This window comes from Myotis daubentonii, chromosome 1, assembly GCF_963259705.1.
Source record: "Myotis daubentonii chromosome 1, mMyoDau2.1, whole genome shotgun sequence".
Lineage (NCBI taxonomy): Eukaryota > Metazoa > Chordata > Mammalia > Chiroptera > Vespertilionidae > Myotis > Myotis daubentonii.
The window spans coordinates 88,757,832-88,779,775 of NC_081840.1; the positions used below are offsets into that span (position 1 = coordinate 88,757,832).

The 21,944-nt window shown below is 41.5% G+C and overlaps 1 protein-coding gene, 1 non-coding gene and 1 pseudogene across 2 annotated transcripts; all 3 read right to left on the bottom strand.

Annotated features, from left to right (window-relative positions):
* Positions 1-85: 85 nt before the first annotated feature.
* SPTSSA (serine palmitoyltransferase small subunit A) lies at positions 86-19,008 on the bottom strand. The gene is made up of 2 exons (XM_059710549.1): positions 18,840-19,008; positions 86-1,227 (listed from the first exon to the last, which is right to left on the bottom strand). The coding sequence occupies exons 1-2, from the start codon at positions 18,940-18,942 to the stop codon at positions 1,124-1,126; spliced, it is 207 nt and encodes a 68-aa protein (XP_059566532.1). The 5' UTR covers positions 18,943-19,008; the 3' UTR covers positions 86-1,123.
* LOC132228109 (protein hinderin-like) lies at positions 1,234-6,726 on the bottom strand (annotated as a pseudogene).
* Positions 19,009-21,068: 2,060 nt separating the features above from the next.
* Positions 21,069-21,175, bottom strand: LOC132223745 (U6 spliceosomal RNA). The gene has a single exon (XR_009450514.1). It is a non-coding gene; the product is annotated as a U6 spliceosomal RNA (small nuclear RNA).
* Positions 21,176-21,944: the final 769 nt, after the last annotated feature.

Below are 21,944 nucleotides of genomic sequence, written 5' to 3' on the forward strand. Positions count from 1 at the left end.
CTTATATGTCCACAGCAATCAATTCAGAATATAAATACTAGATCAATATATAACCACAGAGGAAAAAACACATTGCCACAGCAGCTGATTTTTCTCTTTGAATTTAATGAGTTTGCATCAAAAAATTAATCATTTTACATTTAAGGAATAAAAGTTTTTTTTAAAAAAAAATAATACAAATAGTGAAAGAAAGGATTTTAACCAAGTTTACCTTTCTTTTTGATATAGCTTTTAACAATTCATCTCATCACATTTTATTGCAATGTTCAAATGCACTTACAGCACCCATTACAATCAGAAATTAAACTTAAAGAAGTACTTGTAAGTAATGACTCTCAGAGGAAACTGATTTACTGTCTATTAAAAACTTCATGGTATGTAAGCATTACACAATAATGCTACTTAACCGCCTGTTGTCACAATAATAACCCCCAAGTTTTCTGGAAATGAGTCCACATAATAATTAATATTTAAAAGATGAAATGTTCCTTATTTTTTACTTTAGCAAGATCTTATTTTTTCATTGTTAAGAAACGCTTTAGTAGTTTTAAAGCAGAAGCTGTTATAGAGTCTAGAGAGCTAAAACTGTACTCCTGAGTTCAAACTTACAGATAAGTCTTTTGTAAATAGTTCTCAATAAAATACCCTCCCTCCCCACCCCCTGCCCCAGTTCTTACAAAACTTTGGCCAAGAGTAGAAATATATCCAGGCAGATGTATATGCCATACAATAGCAAGAACAGTAAAGCCCAACTAATGACTTTGGGTTTTAGAAATAGAAGGCAATTTAAAATGTACCCAAAGTTACATTAAGAAAAGCTTTCACAGGGTAATATTTAAAGTCACAAAGGTTAAGAAAATACTGATATCAAATTACAAATAACTACAATGTTAAAATAGACAAAAACTACTATACAAGAGCCTCTTTTAAAATTAAAAATAAAGAACACAACACATGAGTCAGGATTATTTTCCTGTTCTACTCATGAATTTTAGTCTTTATATTCATAAGGTTGGTCACACTGACATCTAGTCGAGTTTCTTCTGACATCTGAAGAAGTCTCGTTCCAACTTCAGAGGATGGTTCTTCCCTAGGGAACCTCTCGCTTCCGGTCTCCCCTTGGTCATTGTACAATTTCAAAGTAGTGCAATATGGCCATGATGTGCTGAGGCATGAAGACGTATCCTGTGTACAGTGCCATCCCCACGATGGAGACCAGCATGGAATCTGAGTTGTAGTTAAGAAAACTTACTATTTTTCTGAATTTATTCAAAACTAAATCCCAACATTTTTTCAACAAATGCTTTATGTGGAAGTAGCCATCCAATTTATGTTTTCGCATATATATCAAGTATTTATAAAGAACTAATAACTGTAGCCATTAATGTTTACTAAATTTTTAAAGCTCATTTTATCTTCACCATCACCTTACAAGGTAATTACTATTATTCTCCCTCTTATACTTCAAAGCACCAGGCTGCTTAAAATGAAGCATAGAAACTGACACTGTTTAACCTAAGAAACAGAAATATACAAATATAAAATTGTATTTAATCACTGTACAAGGTCTACCAACTTGAAAAAGCAGTAAGAATATATGATCCAAGACTTTTAGATTGAGACTGTGGCTAAAAGCATTGGCTTTGGAGCCAAAGCTAAAATCAATCATACACCAGTGACATAAATTGACAGCACCTGCTACTATTAAATATTTAGTATTATCACTAAACTTTGCAACAACATCAAGTAAAAGGCATCTTAATAACCTAACCAATATATGTTCTCTACAGTGTTCCTTCCTTCTCATTCCAAAGAGAAATGAAACTGTATCGATGCAAATCAACAAGGGCCCTGATGAAATATTGATGCAGTAAGTGAAGAGCTTTTCCCTGCGCAGTCACATGGCCATGCTAAGAGCAATAACAGCTTCTGAACTGGGGGACCATGTTTTATTCATTCATTCATTCATATTCTCTTTCTCTCCCTCCCCCTCCCCGTTCTGTCTCATACCTTTCAGCTCTACATACTAGTAGTTCTATAATACTTTACATTCTTTTATGAGAAGGTATGGTTTATATAAACAATATGCTTACTACTAACTAATATTTGTGTAATAGTATAGATGACAAACCTCTTTCACATATTATCATCTTTCAGAGTTCCTGTGAAATACTGAGAGGCTGACAAAACACTGAGTGACTGGTCCAGGGACATACAAGAAGGTGTCTTTAGAGCGGAGACCAAACAAGCTATCTGAATCAAATTCTAAAATCATTTCCTTCATCCAGCAAACATGGGTAAAAAGCCCCCCGTGACCACTTTTTTAAGTTTCCGTTTTAGCCTCCCTTAATCCAGTTCTTTCTTAAACTGCCATCTTCTATTTACCACTTAATTTCTTTTTTTTCTTTTTTTAAGTGCATACATACCCGCTGCTTCACATCACTCTCCGGTCACCAATGACCTCCTAGCAAATCCAATGGCTATCTGAATTGATTCTATTTTAGTTTTCCCTCTTCAAAACTCTTCCACCATGGTCTGAGATACTCCCTAGGGCTCTCCTCCCATCTCTCTCACCACTTTTCTGTTTCACTGGCTCTTTCCCTGTATGTTCCTTTTGTGAATTTTGTACTTTTCTCTCAAACACCCACTCCTTTCTCCTAGTATAGCAGCCATGCTCTTTGTGTAGGCCTACCCCTGTTCCACTTCCAGGGGTAAGTACCAATTGATCTTAACCAATTAGTAAACCCTTCTCTGTAATAATGCCTGCCCCCAAAACTGATCAACCAGCTCAAAGCTTAGGACTTCTGCCAGGAGTTCGGGAACACAGATTCTCTCATTCATTCCCATTCTCATATTCATTCATTCATATTCCTTCTCTCTCTCTCTCTCTCTCTCTCTCTCTCTCTCTCTCTCTCTCTGCCTAGAATATGCAATTTGCTGATAGACTCCTGGAATTACTGGTAACACTCTGCCTCCATGAGGAAAGCAAAACTCAGAAGAAAGCTGATTCATGAAGGTGGTGGAACAAAAATAATCACAGAAAAATGGAGCCAGAACCCTAATCAAACCACCCTGGAGCCGACCCTAACACTGGATTTTCTGACATAGAAGTCAATAAATTCCCTTCATTCGTAACCAGTCTGAGTTAGATTTTCTTTGTTACTTGCAGCTGAAAGTATTCTAAATGATAATAATGGAGTTCCCAATAATTTGTCTCGGGTCCTATATGTACACTCTTATAACTTCAACAGTGGCCTTCAGGTTGTTGACCTGACCCCAACTTCCATACCACAGACAAATACTTCCTACAACTTACTGAACATTTCTACCTATGACATTCCACAAGGTACTTTGAATTCAACAAAGCCAAAACTGAACTTATTTTCTCCAAAACTACCTCTTCCTATGAGTCCTATTTTTTCAACTACTTGAAAATAGTTGATGTAATTATTTGAGATTACTATTTGATATAACTATTGATTAACTATTTGCCTAGTCATCCAATCTACAAACTACTTTCTTTTTGTTAGGATGATTTCTATATTCAATGCATAACAGAATGCTAGTGAGTCAGGGACCTGTGAAAGGAGAGACATAATTACTTGCAATTAAAAATTTTAAATCCTAGGTCAGCATATTAAAAAACCTACAAAGTTCTGATGGAAGCTTTGCATCAAGTGCTTTGGGATCAAATGAAAAAGTTATCTTCCAGAATCTGATTCTCCTATAGACCACGGGGGATCCTGTCTGCCCCCATCTTCTTCCAGGTTGATTTTAGAGAACTGAGTCACAAGCACTGTAATTCCAGGCTCCAGTTTCTCCGCAGGGATGAGGCTGAGGTCTAGAAGTGGACTTTGGGCTCAGAGATTGAACCAAATCCAGCAGAGCTGTCTCATACCAGGAGTCGTCGTGTTGGAATGATGATGTGATTGAGCTTACAAGCTCCTTTTGGCTTTCTGTTGTCATAGAAGATGTCAACACGTCTTTTCTAACTCCTGTCATCGTCCCTCTTTGGGGTTGAGATATGTATATGTCTTTTGACATGTCTACAGGGCATCATCTTCCATAGGTGAGTGAAACCCACCTGTCTTCTTCTCCCTTCTAGTCTCTCCACTCTTAGTGGACTCTTGGTGCTTTCTGATGGATGATGATGTTCCAATCACATGCTGACTTCAGCAAACTGGGTCCAGAGTCACTCCCATTCATATCCAAGTTGAGCTCTCGGGGCTTAGTAAGCTCTTTCTTTCATCAGCAATCAGTTCTTTCGACTTAAACACAGCTTGAGTTCTTAACCAATTGTAGCCGAGGCTCGACTGATGAAGCTGCTGCTGTTTTAGGAGAAGCTTTGTCTCCAGCAGATGCTGAAGGCGCTCCTTTTTAATTTCCAGCTCCATTTTCTGAAGCATAAATTGCTGCCTTCTGTCTTCTGATAGTTGCTTTTTTAAATCATTTTCACTGGGCTGCGTACTTCTTGGCCACGCATCGGAGATGCCCAGGAACGCCCCCAATAATGGCATGATTCCGGGTGTGCCTTGGAATACTGAGGGGTCATGTCTGTAGAGGGGCTAACGTGAACATGATCTGCATGATCTGCATTTTCGGAAAGTTTACCAGCACAACACAGTCTACTAGTAGACCAGCAGTCACCAACCGGTGGTCCGCAGACCACTGGTGGTCCATGAGGTCCGAAAGGTCGGCGACCATTGGTCTCTAGACAGTGTAGGCTTAAGGTGCTGGCATTCCTTCCTCCTCAGTGCCTCTGAAGGTGCTTTCTTTGTAGGGACTGCATCTGCTAGTCTTTTCCTTGGGGATCCATAATCACATGTTCTGGTTTCTGACGGCACCCTGTCTAGATCCTCTTTGGGATTTTGACGGGCTGATGGTTACAAAGAATTATTCCTGAACTCCACAAGGGATTCGGTTTGCAGACTTAGGCCTTTGCTTGGTTTGGTAGTAGGGTTGTGGTTTGACTACACTCAAGTGGGAACCATCCAGTTCCATGGATTAAGATGGGAGAGTGCTCTTCCTATTGAATACCTGTTGTTCCTGCATTCTAGCAGCATCAGGTACTGAGAGAATGATGAGTTTCTCTTTCTATTCTGATAGAGGCTTAGAAGTTCTTGGCATTCTCTATACTGTAGCTGAGCCTTGTCTTGAGTCCCTGCCTCTTCAGGGGACCAAAACCTTCATGAGACAGAAAGGATGATCCCAAGGGCAGAGCCATGAGTCCAGTAGGGTGGAGCCTCAAAGCAAAGAGGATATTTCCAGGCACTGAAACCTAATAGAGCTTGTCAGGTTAGATTTCAGAATTGCCTGGAACTGGTAACTCCATTTTTCCCTTCAATTTCCTCCCTTCTTGAATGAGAACTTCCAGAGCTTTTATCCAATGCCTGTCCCAACACTGCCTTTTGGGAACAGGTAACTTGTTTCTTGAGTTTCACAAGTTCACAGAGCTACAAACTTATTTGATCCCTTCTCTCCACATTCAAATTATCTGACTTCTCAGTTCCTTCCAACCCCTACAAGGAACTTTATAGTTTAAGCCCCCCATCCTAATTAATGAGAAATGACTGAGGTATTTACCATTCCTTACTTAGTCACGTAAAAGCTCCCATTTTAGGCCTCTACACACTTTCCATGCCACTCTTTACTACAGTGATCCTTTTAAAATACATTAGGCCCTAACTGGTTTGGCTCAGTGTAGAGTGTTGGCCTGCGGACTGAAGGGTCCCAGGTTCGATTCCGGTCAAGGGCATGGTTGTGGACACATCCCCAGTGAGGGGTGTGCAGGAGGCAGCTGATTGATGTTTCTCTCTCATCAATGTTTCTAACTCTCTATCCTTCTCCCTTCCTCTCTGTAAAAAATCAGTAAAATATATTTTTTAAGTACATTTACTAGTAAAATGCATTACATGCCAGGCTAGGGTGGCTCAGTGGTTGAGCATCAACCCATGAACCAAGAGGTCACTGGTTTGATTCCTGGTCAGGGTGCATGCCCAGGTTGCGGGCTCAATCCCCAGTACAAGGCATCTGGTCAGTGATGTTTCTATCTCTCTATCCCTCTCCCTTCCTCTCTCTCTCTAAAAATCAATAAAAACATATATTTTTAAATGTAAAAAAAAAAATGCATTAGGCTTCCCAATTGCCCAGAAGATAGCACTTGGAATTCTAAGCCAAGCATCCAAGGACCTTTCCAATCTAGTCCAAACTACCTATCTTAGGTTGAAGTCCATAGAAGCAGACAGGAATTAAGAGACTGGGACAGGAATTCTTGTATAAGTTACTCTTCAGGGAGTTTTATCAGAAGAGGAGTGAGTAGAGCAGAACAGAGTAGCTCCCAAGGGTGTTCTAGAGCAGCGGTTGCCAACCTTTTGGACCTCACAGACCACCAGTGGTCCGCGGACCATTGGTTGGCAACCGCTGCTCTAGAGCATGAATTGTACCACAAAGTTGGTGATGCTTTGAGGCAAGGGGTCTGACCTTTTGTATCCCTTTATCTGTCCATCACAGGCTGCAGGATGTGGGAAGGAAAATCCACCTGAGCAAGACAGCTGCCTTGGCTGAGGGCAGTGGTCTGGAGAAGGAAGCAGCTAAGTGGCATTGGCAGTCAACACTCAGAGGGGCTCAGGGGTCAAGGTGGGGACGAAGGACAGCACTGCACTACTTTCCACTGTCCCACCCAACACTCAAAGTCATGCCAACAAGCACCATCCTACTCGCAGCCATATTACATGAGCCTTAGGAAACAACATTCTTTCCTTTCATACTGCTCTGCCTTTAATATGGTTTAATGATAATATACGAATGATAGTACTAGCAGCCGCTCTCATTTGTAAAAGTCTAGTATGTGCCCAGCAGTTAGACACTTCCGCATGCTCAAGTAACATTCTCAACATCAGAGCAAACAATGGAGCCATTTCCGAACCAAGTCAGCTGATCACCAAAAATCTGTGTTCTTAACTAACCGCTATACTATAATACAGCGATTTTCAACCTTTTTCATCTCATGGCACACATAACTTAATTACTAAAGTTCTGCAGCACACCAAAAAATATATGTTTTGCCAATCTGACAAAAAATAGGTATAATTTTTATGCATTCACATTGGGAAGCCAGCTATTGTTATATTAGCTATTGTCATTTTGTTATTCGACAATCTATAGGAAAAAGGTATAGTACTCCTAACTAAATACTCGGGTACTGCATGTTTTAGAAATTCTTACAGCACATCGGTTGAAAATCGCTGCTATAACCTTCCTACATACGAAGAGTCCTGTTCCTCCCAGTAAAACCTGATCCTTCTTAGAGCTCAGTTGGTTACCTCCTCTTACACAAGGCCTTCCCTAGCACTCGCATTTTTCTCATTCTTGCCCTAATCTCCTGGCAGAATTAAGTACTCCCTACTGTTCATATAAAACTGCTCGTATCACCTGACATGACCTATTTACAGATATATTTATCTCATCCAGACTATCAACTCCTTGAACAGAGGAACAATGTCTTAGTTTTATACTCCCAACATAACACATACTCAATAAATATCTGATGAATAAAGGGATGGTTTGAGAAACATTATTTGACTCTAGAGTCTCTGTGGTGCTTCCTACATATTCCACATATTATGTGACTGACAAACTTTATGGTGACTACAAAGGATAAAAGCAAAATCCATTTCTAGGCAATACTATATTTTCAAATTGCTTTTTGGTTTTTTACAGCTTTTATGTAAGTCGGATAAAAGTATACACCGAGCATATGAAATGATATAGTAATAATCTTCAGGTCATTGGCTCAAATTCAATTCAAATAAGAAGTGATTACCGAAAACAGCTATTTGATTGATTACATCATGTACTCTTTATGGCACTGTAATTCTCCAATTTAGTATGGAGAATATATCAGTCAAGGAACATGCAATTAACAGAGATTACTCCCATATAAGACAAGAATCTGAAAATTAAGCTCAATTTTGTGAACACTAAATTATCTAACTTTTAAATTTTTATGTGCATATAAAATCATGATGTTTTCCTAAGTGAAACAAGAACTTATCAAAATCTAAAGATTTTTTTTGCCTGATTAAAAGATACTAGAGATGGTGACTTTATATAGCATTGTTGTGATGCATATATGAGGAATAAAAGTAATAAGAAATAAATGGTAACTGTATATGCTAAATTCAGGATAGTGGTTACTTGATGGAGTGAAAGGGGGAGAAGGGAGAAGCAACTGCAAAGGGGCATTAAGGAGGCTTATAAAGTACTAGTAATGCTTTTCTCACACAGCTGGTAGTACATGCACATTCACTATATTATATTTTGTGGGGGCTTCATATGTCTAAATAGTCAGTAATTTTTTTTTAATAAATAAGAACTGTAAAGGAAAATAGAACCACAAATGGTATTAGACTAAAAACTGTTTTGTGTGAAAGAACTTCCTCCTTTATAAAACCGGGGTTAGGCATCACCGGATCTAATTTGTTATTAGGAAATAAAAAGAGTCTTAGCTCCCAGAAATAAACAATTCTCAATTTAGACCAAGTTAAACAGAAAATTATCAAAAGTCACCTGGACCTAGATGCAAATGCCAATTTCTAAGTGGCTCAAAAAAATATAAAACTTAACCTTACCTTTTACCCAGAACCATTTACTAAATTTAACTTTTATCCTGTGTCCCCCCAAAAATGTTTCTATATTCTGATCCCATCTCTCCTAATTATTTCCAGAATCACAATAATTAAATAAGCTTCTAAAAAGTGAGTTTTCTATGCAATTTCAAAATTATTCTCTAAAATTATCTTAAAGCTCTCAAAAATAAGAGTATTTTAAACTGATTTACTAGTAACTATACAGTGACATACACTCTAAGTCAGTGGTTCTCAACCTTCCTAATGCCGCAACCCTTTAATACAGTTCCTCATGTTGTGCTGACGCCCAACCATAAAATTATTTTTGTTGCTACTTCATAACTGCAATTTTGCTACTGTTATGAATTGTAATGTAAATATCTGACATGCAGGATGTATTTTCATTGTTACAAATTGAACATAATTAAAGCATAGTGATTAATCACAAAAACAATATGTAATTATGTATGTGTTTTCCGATGGTCTTAGGCGACCCCTGTGAAAGGGTCGTTCGACCCCCAAAGGGGTCGCGACCCACAGGTTGAGAACCGCTGCTCTAAGTGAACAAGTAGACAACAGAACCATGAGGAACGTCTATTAGCCTTAAAAAGAATGCAGAAAGAAGGCACCTTTTATGAGTAGCTTTCTACAAAAGCAATTTAAGCAATGTAGTAGAAATAGTTTCATTACACTGAGTGGAATATTCCCAGAGATTATGCTTGGCACCATTTAAAATGGCATTTTTATCGACATGTTTAGGCACTGGTTCTATGGTGACATTTGCAAAGTTAGGGAAGATGTGTTGTTCACCTCCTAAGAAGTATTTTCACAAATAGAGCTAGACACACAATTTAAAGTGTACCAGCTATCTGGTACTTGAATGGACTTCTCAATCCATCGCATTCTTCAACACGCCTCTCAATGTTTAAAGTATCCTTGACGCACACATACAAGAAACGGATGCTGGAAACACCACAGCACTAGGCTTGAGTTGTGACTCTGCCAATCCTGGCTGTGCCAAAAACTCTCCATCACCAGTCTCCTTACCTATAAAATGGAGTTGATGTGAGAATTTGGAATCTATTCTGCAACAAAAGGCAATACAATGCTTATTAAAACTATTATTTGAGGGGGTGGACATTTAACATCATGACTCAAACCAATGATGGAGAACTGCCCAAAGTAGTCCTTCCACTAATTTATTATTAATTTGTAGTACAAGCCTGGGACATCACAACCTCTCTGGACCCCAGCTTCTCCATGAAATGAGGCTGCGGCCTTCACTAACATTTTAGGATCCCACTTGCTTGGAGAGGGCATTTAGACACCACCTCTCAATCATCTTTCACATACTTTTGTCTCACCACAGAAAATAGAAAAATAATCAATGTTATCTAACACACATATATTGGAAAGTGATACACAAAAATGATAGAGTATCTTTCTACTTGTCAAGTTCTTGTTTTTCATATAAGGATCAGTAGCTGTACACAAATTAATCAGATCTATATTCTAGAAGGGGCTACATGATTCAAGAAATATACAATAAAGTTAGAGAAATCTAGATTAAAACAAAAGACCTCCACAACTAAAAAACAGACTTTTCCGTTTTGCGTGTTTCTAACTGTCTCTGTCCATGAATGTTAAGTCCCTGCGAGGAAAAGCACCTCAGCCCAGCCACCCTTTGCTTCTTCCTGTGGTGCACTGCTAGGTAAAGCAGGCGCTGCGTGAAACACTCAAGAACTGAGCAGATAAGGTGCCAGGATATGTGCAGGTGCTGAAGATAAATTTGTCCAAGAGCTGAATGAACAATCAGAGGTTATTTATGACCTGGACATAACATAAATATTTATTTTATGGGTTCAATGGACTTAAAAGCAAATGGAAACCATTTATCTGCACGTTGTTTGCTGTTTCTTTAACAGGTCTCCCTGACTAATCAGGAGCTGATAAGTTTCCAGATAGGAAAATATAAAGATTTTTTGCCCATACAAGGGTCTTCCCCAACCCTTTCATGCAACAACAAAAAAGCCCAATAACAAAGGCAACAACATAAAAAAAAAAAAGCCCAATAACAAAAAGAGGAAATGTTTTAAAAATAACTACAGTAATCAAAAGCAAGACCACAGTAACTAACATTTCCTGTCCCAAACAGTAACTCTGCCTTATCACTGCCTATTTGAGTCACAAGACTTTGGAGAAATCAAAAGGAGTTTCCCAATGGGAAAAGGCCAGGGACCTTTGTTCCAGTGGGTATGGTTTATCTCTTCACTAATCTAAATAACTTCAAACCTTCAAGTCTCTGATTGCACTAGTCACATCAAAAAGCATAGCTAGCCCTGGCCGGTGTGGCTCAGTTGGTTGAGCATCCTCCCATACACCGAGAGGTCACTGATTCTATTCCCGGTCAGGGCACATCCCGGATTGTGGGTTCAATCCCCAGGGCAGGAGGCAGCTGATTGATGTTTCTCTTTCTCTCTCTCCCTCTCCCTTCTTCTCTGTCTTTAAAAAAATCAATAAAAACATTTTTTTTTAAAGCATAGCTAAAATGGCATCTAAAACAATCCTATCTTCTATTAGTCAAACTCCTTTTATAAAATCATTTCTAAAATGTTAATTTTATGCTTAGAAATAAATATAATTTCCTTAAGGAACCATCCTACTGAAAATAAAAATAAAGAATTTAACAAAGTTGTACCACAGGCTGTTTAGTGAAAACGAATCAAAGCCCTAAGTGAAAGTAGTCACAGGAAAAGAATCATAACCTTTAGCAAGAAACATCCCTCAGCTCAGCTACTGCACAGGTAGGAGTCCTTTTAGCTCTATTTTAAGACATTTAAAAATTAGCATCTGGCGGAAACCGGTTTGGCTCAGTGGATAGAGCGTCGACTTGCGGACTGAAGGGTCCCGGGTTCGATTCCGGTCAAGGGCATGTACCTGGGTTGCGGGCACATCCCCAGTGGGAGATGTGCAGGAGGCAGCTGATCGATGTTTCTCTCTCATCGATGTTTCTAACTCTCTATCTCTCTCCCTTCCTCTCTGTAAAAAATCAATAAAATATATTTTTAAAAAAAATTAGCATCTGGAGAACCCAGAAATCGACCCAAGCCATTATGTTCAATTAATATTTGACAAAGGAGGCAAGAGCATACATACAATGGAGTCAAGACAGTGTCTTCAATAAATGGTGTTGGGAAAATTGGACAAGTACATGCAAAAAAATGAAACTAGACCACCAACTTACACCATACACAAAAATAAACTCAAAATGGATAAAGGACTTAAATGTAAGATGGGAAACCATAAAAATCTTAGAAGACTCCATAGGCAACAAAATATCAGACATATGTTGTGACTCAGGGACTTTGTACTGGCTCTACCCTCGGCCAGCTATGCTCTCCCTCAGATCCTACCCAGCTCACTCCCTCACCTCCTTTATGTTTTTACTCAAAATATTCCTTCTCAATTAAGCCTCTCCTAGTATCCTCTTTAAAAACGGCAACTCCATCCCATCCGAGTATTTCTTACCCCCCATGACCTACTTTTCTTTTTTCTGTAATGCTCACCACCTAACATACTACATCACTCACTCACTATAAAAGTTCCACGAGGACAGAGGTCTTTGTCTCGTTTTCTTACTGATGTATCACATCGGGCACAAGGCATTCAGAGAAGAAGTGTGCTGAATTAATAAGTGGCCCCAACCTGCTTTTTCCATTTTACTTCCGACCTATCCTGCCTTAAGGAATCCTGCCCCGGCCTGTCAGCCTGATGTACTCCCCATCCAGCCCACCTCTGTACCCCAGTCCACACCTCTTCCAAGCTGCGGAACTCAACACTCCAGCTCCTCCCTGGAGGTGCTCCGCGCTCCAGTCCACCAGGCCTTCCTGCCCTGCACCCACCACACCTACTGCCCGGCTCCCTGCGCTAAAGTCACACGGGGCATCATTCTGAGAACAGGTGTGACTTTTAATTGTTCCTGAAACGTGGCTCTAATTTCCTTGAAGGAAGAAATGAAGTCCATCTTCTTGGAAACTTACTAAAAATCTCAGTACATTAAAAATGAGAAAAAACAGTTCCTAGGGTTTGGGGTTTTGGTGTGTTTTTGTTTTTTGTTTCTTTCATTCAAAATGGAAAGAGCTTTAAGTTTCATGGAGAAAATAAATGTATATTCTGATATCTTACTTTCCTGTTTTATTAAACATTAAAATGTCTGTGAGGGCCCTAATCAGTTTGGCTCAGTGGATAGAGCGTCGGCCTGCGGACTGAGAGGTCCCAGGTTTGATTCCGGTCAAGGGCATGTACCTGGGTTGCGGGCACATCCCCAGTAGGAGATGTGCAGGACGCAGCTGATCGATGTTTCTCTCTCATCGATGTTTCTAACTCTCTAACCCTCTCTCTTCCTCTCTGTAAAAAGCCAATAAAATATATTTTGGGGGAAAAATAAAAATAAAATAAAATAAAATGTCTGTGAAGCAATTGTTACTGGATTTGAGTGACTCTACTCAAAACCTGAGGCACTTTATCGCCCGAACTCTCACCCCAGCACCCAGCAGGCCCTGCAGGACCTGACCTCGCCTCCTGCTACTCACACGCCCTTCACTCTGCCAGCCACAGTGGCCCCTCAGCATCCCTGAAACATGCCAGACATGCTGGTGCCTTGAGTTCGTACTTCCGTTCCTTCTGCCTGCAATACTCATTGCCCGGAATTCGTGCTCTGCTTAAATCTTTCTAAATAACCCCTTCCTGACCACTGTAGCTAAAGCAGAAGAACACTCCCTCTTCCTTGCTTCCTAGCCTCTTCTCTGCTTTCTTTTTCTCCATAACAGCTTTAACAATCTAATCATCGGTATTTTTACTTATTTATCTGGTGGCATTAGAATAAATATTTTTACCTATTTTACTCACAGTAATAGTCCCACTATCTAGAATAGTATCTTGCAATTAGAAGGTACATAATACGTTTGGAACACAGAATTCAGCAAACGTATACCTTTCACAAGTGAATAGACAGAGCAATGCAAATTTTTTTTTTAACATCTACAAAAAAAAAATCAAGGAAGTTCTCCCAATCATAGCATTTTCTACTTCTTTAAACTTGAATTCTCCCCAAGAATTGAATTCTGTTCATTAGAAATAGCCAAGCTTCAAAGTTACTCTAAAAGTGGTTTAAAATCAGGTCTCTTTTATCATTCCCAAATACTTATGCAATTGCTTTGAAATGACACATCAATATATAAACAAACGTTTCTCAAGCATTATTTGTGTGTCCAGCACTGTGGTTTAAAAATTCTGTCCTTGAAGAAACAAGGCCTGTTTTTCAGGGAGAATATAATTCCTAGCATAACCCCAAAACTGCCCATATTTTGCTTAAAATAAATGGAAGTATTAAATGCCATCTATAATAATAAAAGCATAATATGCTAATTAGACCAGACAGCCAAATGACCTTCCGGACATCATTCTGGACATCCTTGTCCGCGGTGGCGGGGGACAAGGCAGAGACGGTTAGGGGTGATCAGGCAGGCAGGCGAACAGTTAGGGGTGATCAGGCAGGCAGGCAGAGTGGTTAGGGGTGATCACGCAGGCAGGTGAGCAGTTTGGGGCGACCAGCCAGGCAGGTGAGCAGTTAGGGGCATCAGGCAAACAGGCGAGTGGTTAGGAGCCAGCGGTCCTGGATTGTGAAAGGGATATCCGACTGCCGGGATCGGGCCTAAACTGGCAGTGGGACATCCCCCGAGGGGTCCCAGATTGCAAGAGGGTGCAGGCCAGGCTGAGGGACACCTCACCCCATCCCATGCACAAATTTCGTTCACCAGGCCTCTAATGAAAACATAAGAAGCTGCCGTGAACCAGTTTGGCTCAGTGGATAGAGTGTCAGCCTGCGGACTGAGGGGTCCCGGGTTCGATTCCAGTTAAGGGCATGTGCCTTGGTTGCGGGCACATCCCCAGTAGGGAGTGTGCAGGAGGCTGCTGATCGATGTTTCTCTCTCATAGATGTTTCTAACTCTCTATCCCTCTCCCTTCCACTCTGTAAAAAAATCAATAAAATACATTTAAAAAAAAAAAAAATATATATATATATATATAAGAAGCTGTAGAGAGATAACAAATATAACCCAGTGATTACAGACTAAAACCTCATTTTTTTTTATTAAAAAAACCAGGCTAAAATGACTTTTACTTGTGCTTCAAATTTTTTAACAAGGTATTTGTATTTTTTCCACCTGCCCTCAACAGCATGGTTACAATATTATTCAATGAGGCACTACAGGGAGTGTCTCACTGGTTACAAAACCTGCCCTGGTTACAAAACCTGGTCTTTTCCTTTGCACTAATGGCTGCCAATAGGGAAAGCTTTTGAAACAGGTCAAAAACTTCCCCTCTGAGATAGATTCATTGCAATACCACTTAGCACTTACATGATTCATTTTATAGTTACCTTGCTTTATGCAAGTGTCAGGTTGCATTTTTTGTAAGATAGAAACCAAGTCTGCACATAAAGTAAATATTGGTTGACAAAACAAAAGCTAATTATCACTTCAAATGTGGTATCAGAAGACAAGGTAAAATGTAGGATACAGGTCCTGGCACAGAAGGATTTACAAAACAAATTTATAAACATTATTGTTTCAAAAACTATTTACAATGTGTCTGACTTGACAGATACATTTCCTTAAAATATTTTATTTTTTAATTACAATTTTCTTACTTAGAAAACTTCAAAAACCCTCATATTCAACTAACATTGACCTTTCAATTTACAACAGGTATTAATTCGCATCTAGCTATTTGATTTGGGAAGAAATAGAGAAAAGCAAATTCACATGTTCAAGGATGCCCCTAAAAAGTATGCAGAAATAGTTATAGCTATGTGTTCCCTAAAATAAGGGCAACTTCAAATTATTAAATGAGTTAGAGCAGAGTAATGTAAGCTAATGCATTTACCTTCTTCTAGAGTAGTGGTCGGCAAACTCATTAGTCAACAGAGCCAAATATCAACAGTACAACGATTGAAATTTCTTTTGAGAGCCAAATTTTTTAAACTTAAACTATATAGGTAGGTACACTGTTATTAACTTAATTAGGGTACTCCTAAGGCTTTGGAAGAGCCACACTCAAGGGGCCAAAGAGCCGCATGTGGCTCTCAAGCTGCAGTTTGCCGACCACGGTTCTAGAGCAGTGGTTCTCAACCTTGGCTGCACATTAGAATCACCTGGGAATCTTTTTAAAATCCTAATTTCTGGGCCTCATCCTCCGGAAATTCTGTTTCTTTGTTACTAATGTTGTGGCCTCACCCCATAACAAAGAAACAGAATTTCCGGAGGATGAGGCCCAGAAATCAGGACTTTAAAAAGATTTCCAGGTGATTCTAATGTGCAGCCAAGGTTGAGAACCACTGGTCTAGAGTCTTCCTCTGTCCAAGACTCAGACAGAGGCCATTTTTCAGGCAGCCAGACAAATTTCTCTTACACTAAATCAGCGGTTCTCAACCTGTGGGTCGCGAACCCTTTGGCGGCCGAACGACCCTTTCACAGGGGTCACCTAAGACCATCCTGCATATCAGATATTTACATTACGATTCATAACAGTAGCAACATTACAGTTATGAAATAGCAACGAAAATAATTTTATGGTTGGGTCACAACATGAGGAACTGTATTTAAAGGGCCAGAAGGTTGAGAAATACTGCACTAAATCTTGAGTAAGATTTATGTTTCGCCCTGACCGGTTTGGCTCAGCGGATAGGTTTTTTTTTTTTAATCTTAGGTTTAAAATCATAGGATTCTACAATACCTGATGCTAGTTGGTTGTAGTTCTTAGCAGTACTTTAAAAATTGAAATCTCTTGGTCACTTAATCCAATGAGAAGTCAAAAGCTTCAAAGGCAAAAATCTAAAGAGGCACTACACTTCATTTCATGATTTATTTCTCCATCCTAAAGAAAGCCATCACCTAGGTGTTTATGGGACACTATTACTACTGCAACATGATACAGAAAAACCATAACACCATTGATGCTGTAGCATTTATCCACATGCCAACACAAGCTCTTAAGTGTAAAATCTATACAGAAGCCCCCCAGTATCCAGGGGATACATTCCAAGACCCCCAGTGGATCCCTGAATCCGCAGATAGTACCAAACCTACATATATTGTTTTTTCCTGTACATACGTAACTATGATAAAGTTTAATTTATAAGTTAGACACAGTGAGAAATAAATGACAATTAATATAATACAGAATTATAACAATGTCCTGTAATGAGTTATATAAATCAATCTCTCTCTCTCTCTCTTAACCAAAATGGCTACATGGCTACTAAGTAGCAGGTAGTATACACACTACACATATGCTAGACAAAGGTGTGAATTCACATCTCAGGCTGGGCAAAGCAAGATTTCATCAGAGCGTGCAATTTAAAATTTATGAATTCTTTATTTCTGAAATTTTCAACTTAGCATTTTTAAGCCATGGTCCAGTAGACTCTGTAGTGGGCTCTACATTCAACTTCTGAGTTGAAGAGTTTCAGTTTAGTACAACATTGTTTAAATTCACTTTTAAATGAGTTTGTGTTCAGAAGTATGTGTTTCTATATTTTAGAAACACCTCATGAGCTCTAACCTATAGATTCAGAGTGAGACTAAACTGCAGCTACAAATAAATGGTTCAGTAAGTCAGAGAATACTTTACTTTCAGACATTAAATCCAAAATATGCATTCTGGTTCTGAAATTCCAGGTTTGGAAAAGCCAACAGCAATCTACATATATAAAAGCCCAGTGACCAGAATGGCAGAACAACCAGAACTGGTCGCTATGATGCCCAGTGCAGCAGCCGATCAGCCCAAACCGGGCCCCGACTGGCCCCCCAACTGCCCGCGGCACCTCCCCCCGGCTGGCCAACCTACTACCGCCCCTCCTGCTCGCAGGCCAGCCCCCCCCCAATAGGCCTTGATCGTCCGCCAGGCTGAGGGATCCCAGCCATGCATGAATTCATGCACCGGGCCTCTAGTAAAAAGTAAGTTTCCTTGTAAGTAGCTAAGTTTCCTCAAAAGTGTTGAAACAAAGACTCAGCTTTCAGTACAATCTTTTGTTAGTTCATACAAATAAACACACTTATTAAGGCTTGGAATGAAACTACCTCAGTCACTTCACTGGAATGCAACTATGCATTTGCAAAGTTGTTCTGAAGCTGCTCCAACTAAAGCACATGGAGAAGGAAAGACCCTGTACCAAGTAAGCATATTGTGTAAAATCCTTGTTTCATACTGACACCCAAGTTTTAAAATGTTACATCTCATGGTTATTTCTTCTGCAAGAATAGTATCAAGGGATATGAACATAGACAAATGTCATGGACTTTAGGGAGCCTATCTTCAGAAGCTTAAATTACTAATTGAGGTTGTTAGGAAAGTAAGATGAGTTAAGATTCAGGCAAAGTGCTTAGCACAATTGCTTGGCTCATAGTAAACATTCAATAATTATTAACAAATATGCATTAGCATTCTACTAAAGCAGTCTACACCTAACCGCAAATTCCTTTTCAGGCCCTACTTCTACGGACCGTGCAAATAGCAAATTAAAGCATAAAACACACTTTTTAAACTACCCATCTTGAAGACCAAAAAGGCACAATAACGAACTGCTTTCAAAAATCTGTATTGGGCTGCCATGAGCACAAATTCACAACCTGACTAAAAGGCTGGAAAACTAGTTAGCGTTCTAATTAGGATCAGTGCCAGTTAAATCAGGGACAGTTAAAGGTCAAAGGCGTCCAAGCCCGGAGCGATTTTCTCCACTTACACGGTCCCTGCCTCCCACAGGAACAGGGGACTGACCCAAAGGCAGGCGCGGCCTTAGTGCGGGCGAGGACAGGCCAGGTTAGCCATCGCCCTAGGGGATTTCTTCCAGTGATAAAGACGCTTCTACCTCGGATCTCAAGAGTTCTTGCTCTCCCACCCCCGCCCCAACCGGGAGTGCCACCCTCGGCCCCGGACCTCCGCCCCGCGCGCCCGCAGTGAAGAGACCAGTCCTTGCGCGTGGTTCGCACGCTCCGGACCACCTCTCCGCGCTCCGGACCACCTCTCCGCCCTCCGGACCACCTCTCCGCCCTCCGCTCCCCCCACCTCCAGGCCCTGGGCCTGGGAGGATACCGCCCGGGCCCCCGCGCTCCCGCCCCGGCCCCCGCACCCGCGGCCCGGGCAGGATACTGAACACAGTCCGCTCCCAGGGCTCCAGCATGTAGAGCGCCGTCACCAGCAGGTATTGGTAGTAGAACCAGGACATCTGCTTCCAGGCCCGCGCCAACGCCATCCCCGCGGTGTGACTTCTGCGTTGCAATCCCACGTCAGTCTGTCCCGCAGGCCTCGGGTTCGTGTCCTAAAGCCCGGGCCTGGAGGCCCTCCCGCTCACCATCCCGCGCCCATTGGCCTGCGCCGCCCGCGCGTCACCCGTGGGCACGCCCAGCCCCGCTCGCTCCGGGGAGCCGACCGCGAGCCCCGCCTGGCCAGCGATCATTGGCCAGGCGGCCAGGGGCAGCCCTGCGTCGTGCCGCCCCTCCCCACTTCCCCTTCCCGGGCCGCGCCCTCGCTAGCCGGAGGACTGTCCCCGCGAGAGCGCACTTGCGCCCTGCCCCGCCCCGCCATCGGCGAGCAGTTGGTAGGCGGGGCGTGAGCGCAGGTTGGGGTCCACCCAGTCCTGCCCAAAAAAACGCTCTCTAGACCTAGAAAGTATTTGTGGAATACCTGCGATGCCTCAGGCATCCTACTGGGAGGGGAATTACAGGGTGAACTGGAACGCATTAGGCAGGTTCCTATGGCAGGTACTAATGACACAAATGCAAGTAAAGCTGGGATTGCAGAGGGAGAGAAATAGGTGCTCGTTGAGGGTGGGGAGGCGAATGTCACCTAGTCAAGAAGGTCAGGAAAGGCATCTCTGAAGTGATGCACACTTTGCCTCCTTCCTCTCCTGCGCCCACCTCAGCGCGCTCATGCGCGAATACATGAAAACATACCCACATACACCAACATATCAATGCAGTCCCTAACCTAAAGACAAAATAAATTATCATAAATATACCTATGTGCCCACCTCTCCTAGTGGCTATAGGTATCATGTAGGTCAGGTCTGGAGAAGAATGCTGGTCTGGCGGGTTCTGCAGATGACAGGCTGCCTATCTGCCTGTGGGCTGATCATGCCTGGAGATGCATTTTCGAGTGTTCAGATTTTCCCACTGGCAAATAGGCCAGCAACATTGCACTCAACTTCAGGAATGAGATGCATGGTTAGCATGTGAAATGACATGACTAAATGGCCTGATGTTTAAATGTTAAAAGGTTCTAGGTTAGATAGCTTAAACTTTAAATCTATCATGGTTGATAATGTTTTATTTATTCATTTAAAAATATCAAGCACTGTACATTGCTAAATAATGGGTTGAGCCCTAGCCAGTCTGGCTCAGTGTATAGAGCCTTGGCCTGCGGATCTAAGGGTCTTGAGTTCGATTCTGGTCAAGGGCACGTACCTCGGTTGCAGGCTCCTCCCTGGTCCCAGCCCTGGTTAGGGCCTGTGCAGGAGGCAACCAATCGATGTGTTTCTCTCACATCGATATTTCTCTCTGTCTTTCCCTCTCTCTTCCACTCTTTCTAAAAGATCAATGGAAAAATATCCTTGGATGAGGATTAAAAAAAAAACAAAACTGGTTGGAAAGCAAGATAGACTAAGATCTGCCTTCATAAAGTACTCAGTCTACTAGGAAAGAGAGGCAAGTTATCTAATTACAGTGAGATGTGGTAACGGGTGTTTTTATGTTATATGCAGAATGCCACAATAGTGCAGAGAAAATCAGATTGGGATTGCAAAAGGTTTCTGGGAAATGGTGCTTAAACTGAATATTGAAGGAAAAGTAGGAATGACAGAATGAATGGAATTGGGGAGGAGAGGGGGAGACAGATATTTCAAGTCCTGAGCATGAAGGCCTGATGTATTTAAAGGACTGGAAGAACTTCCTCATTTATGGCTGAAGCAAAAAGAATGTGCAGCAGTAGCAAGAAATGGGGCTGGATAGTAAACAGGGACCATATCCTGAAGGACCTAGTGTGAGGAGCTAAAGAATTTTTAACTTGATGTCCAATAGTTAAAAGAGCCAACGGTTTAATAAGATTTGCTTTTTGGACAAGACTCGAGGTTAGGCAGTAGCCTGGAGGCTTTGAGGAAAAGAGGGTCCCATAGGAGACATTGCAGAGGTAGAACCTGTAAATGGGACATGTATAATCCACACTCACTAGGTCCTTCTTACCTTTAAGAGATCCAACTACACTTGGCCCTCCCACACCTGAATCTTACTGTGTTGGCCTTCTCTCTACCTCTGTTCCTCATTGAGCTATCTCTGTTCAGATCTATTCAGACACAGGCAAGCTCTGTTCCTTTATTTTTATTTTTTTAATATGGAACGCTTCACGAATTTATGTGTCATCCTTGCACAGGGGCCATGCTAATATTCTCTGTATCGTTCCAACTTTAATATATGTGCTGCCAAAGCGAGCACAAGCTCTCTTCCTTTAGATTCAAGAACTCCAAGTACCTCAGCACTTGGTGTTACTCAGTCAACTTTACCCAAGACTGGAAGCATCACCCATAACTACCCTGCCCTCACTGTGTGCCCATTCCTAGCACACAGTCCTCCCTACTGTACAAAGCCCCCCAGTCCACAGCAGCCCTACCGAGCCAATCTGCATCCCTCAGCTGCCCTGGGATTCTAGTGAACAAAACCCATCTTGCTAGAGCTGACAACTGACTAGAAATGGGGCAAAGAGGCTGAGATCTTGAATGGTGAAAATATTCACAAAGAATCCAGGGGAAGAAGTTTGGCTGAAAAGATACGAATTCTGTCAGGACAAGGCTGAGTCTGAGGTACGTTGTAGGGAGCGGCTATAGGGTTAAGCCTCCGACTGACCTGTGGCAGGGCCACAAACAAGTCCCAGCTTGGAGGGCAGAGCTCTCCTAGCATAATTAAGCTTGACCTTATAGTCCTCCCTTGGTCCTTCCTAGGTAGCTAATGGGCTGTGGGAGGTGCAGCAAGTGCTGCCAAAACAAGGTGAAACTCACAAGAACATTGTAAACATGTTGACCACTACCTTGTTTTGCTTTGTGGGCTCTGACTATAAAATAAAGACTCAGCTTGCAGACTGTGGTGCTGTCTCTCTATTAGAGAAGCAGGTCCCACCCAGTCCCAGCTGTATTCTCTTGTCTGTCTCCTTTAATCCTTCACCGCCCCTCCTCAGGCTCACCGAACCTGCCCGAGCTGGATGCGGCAC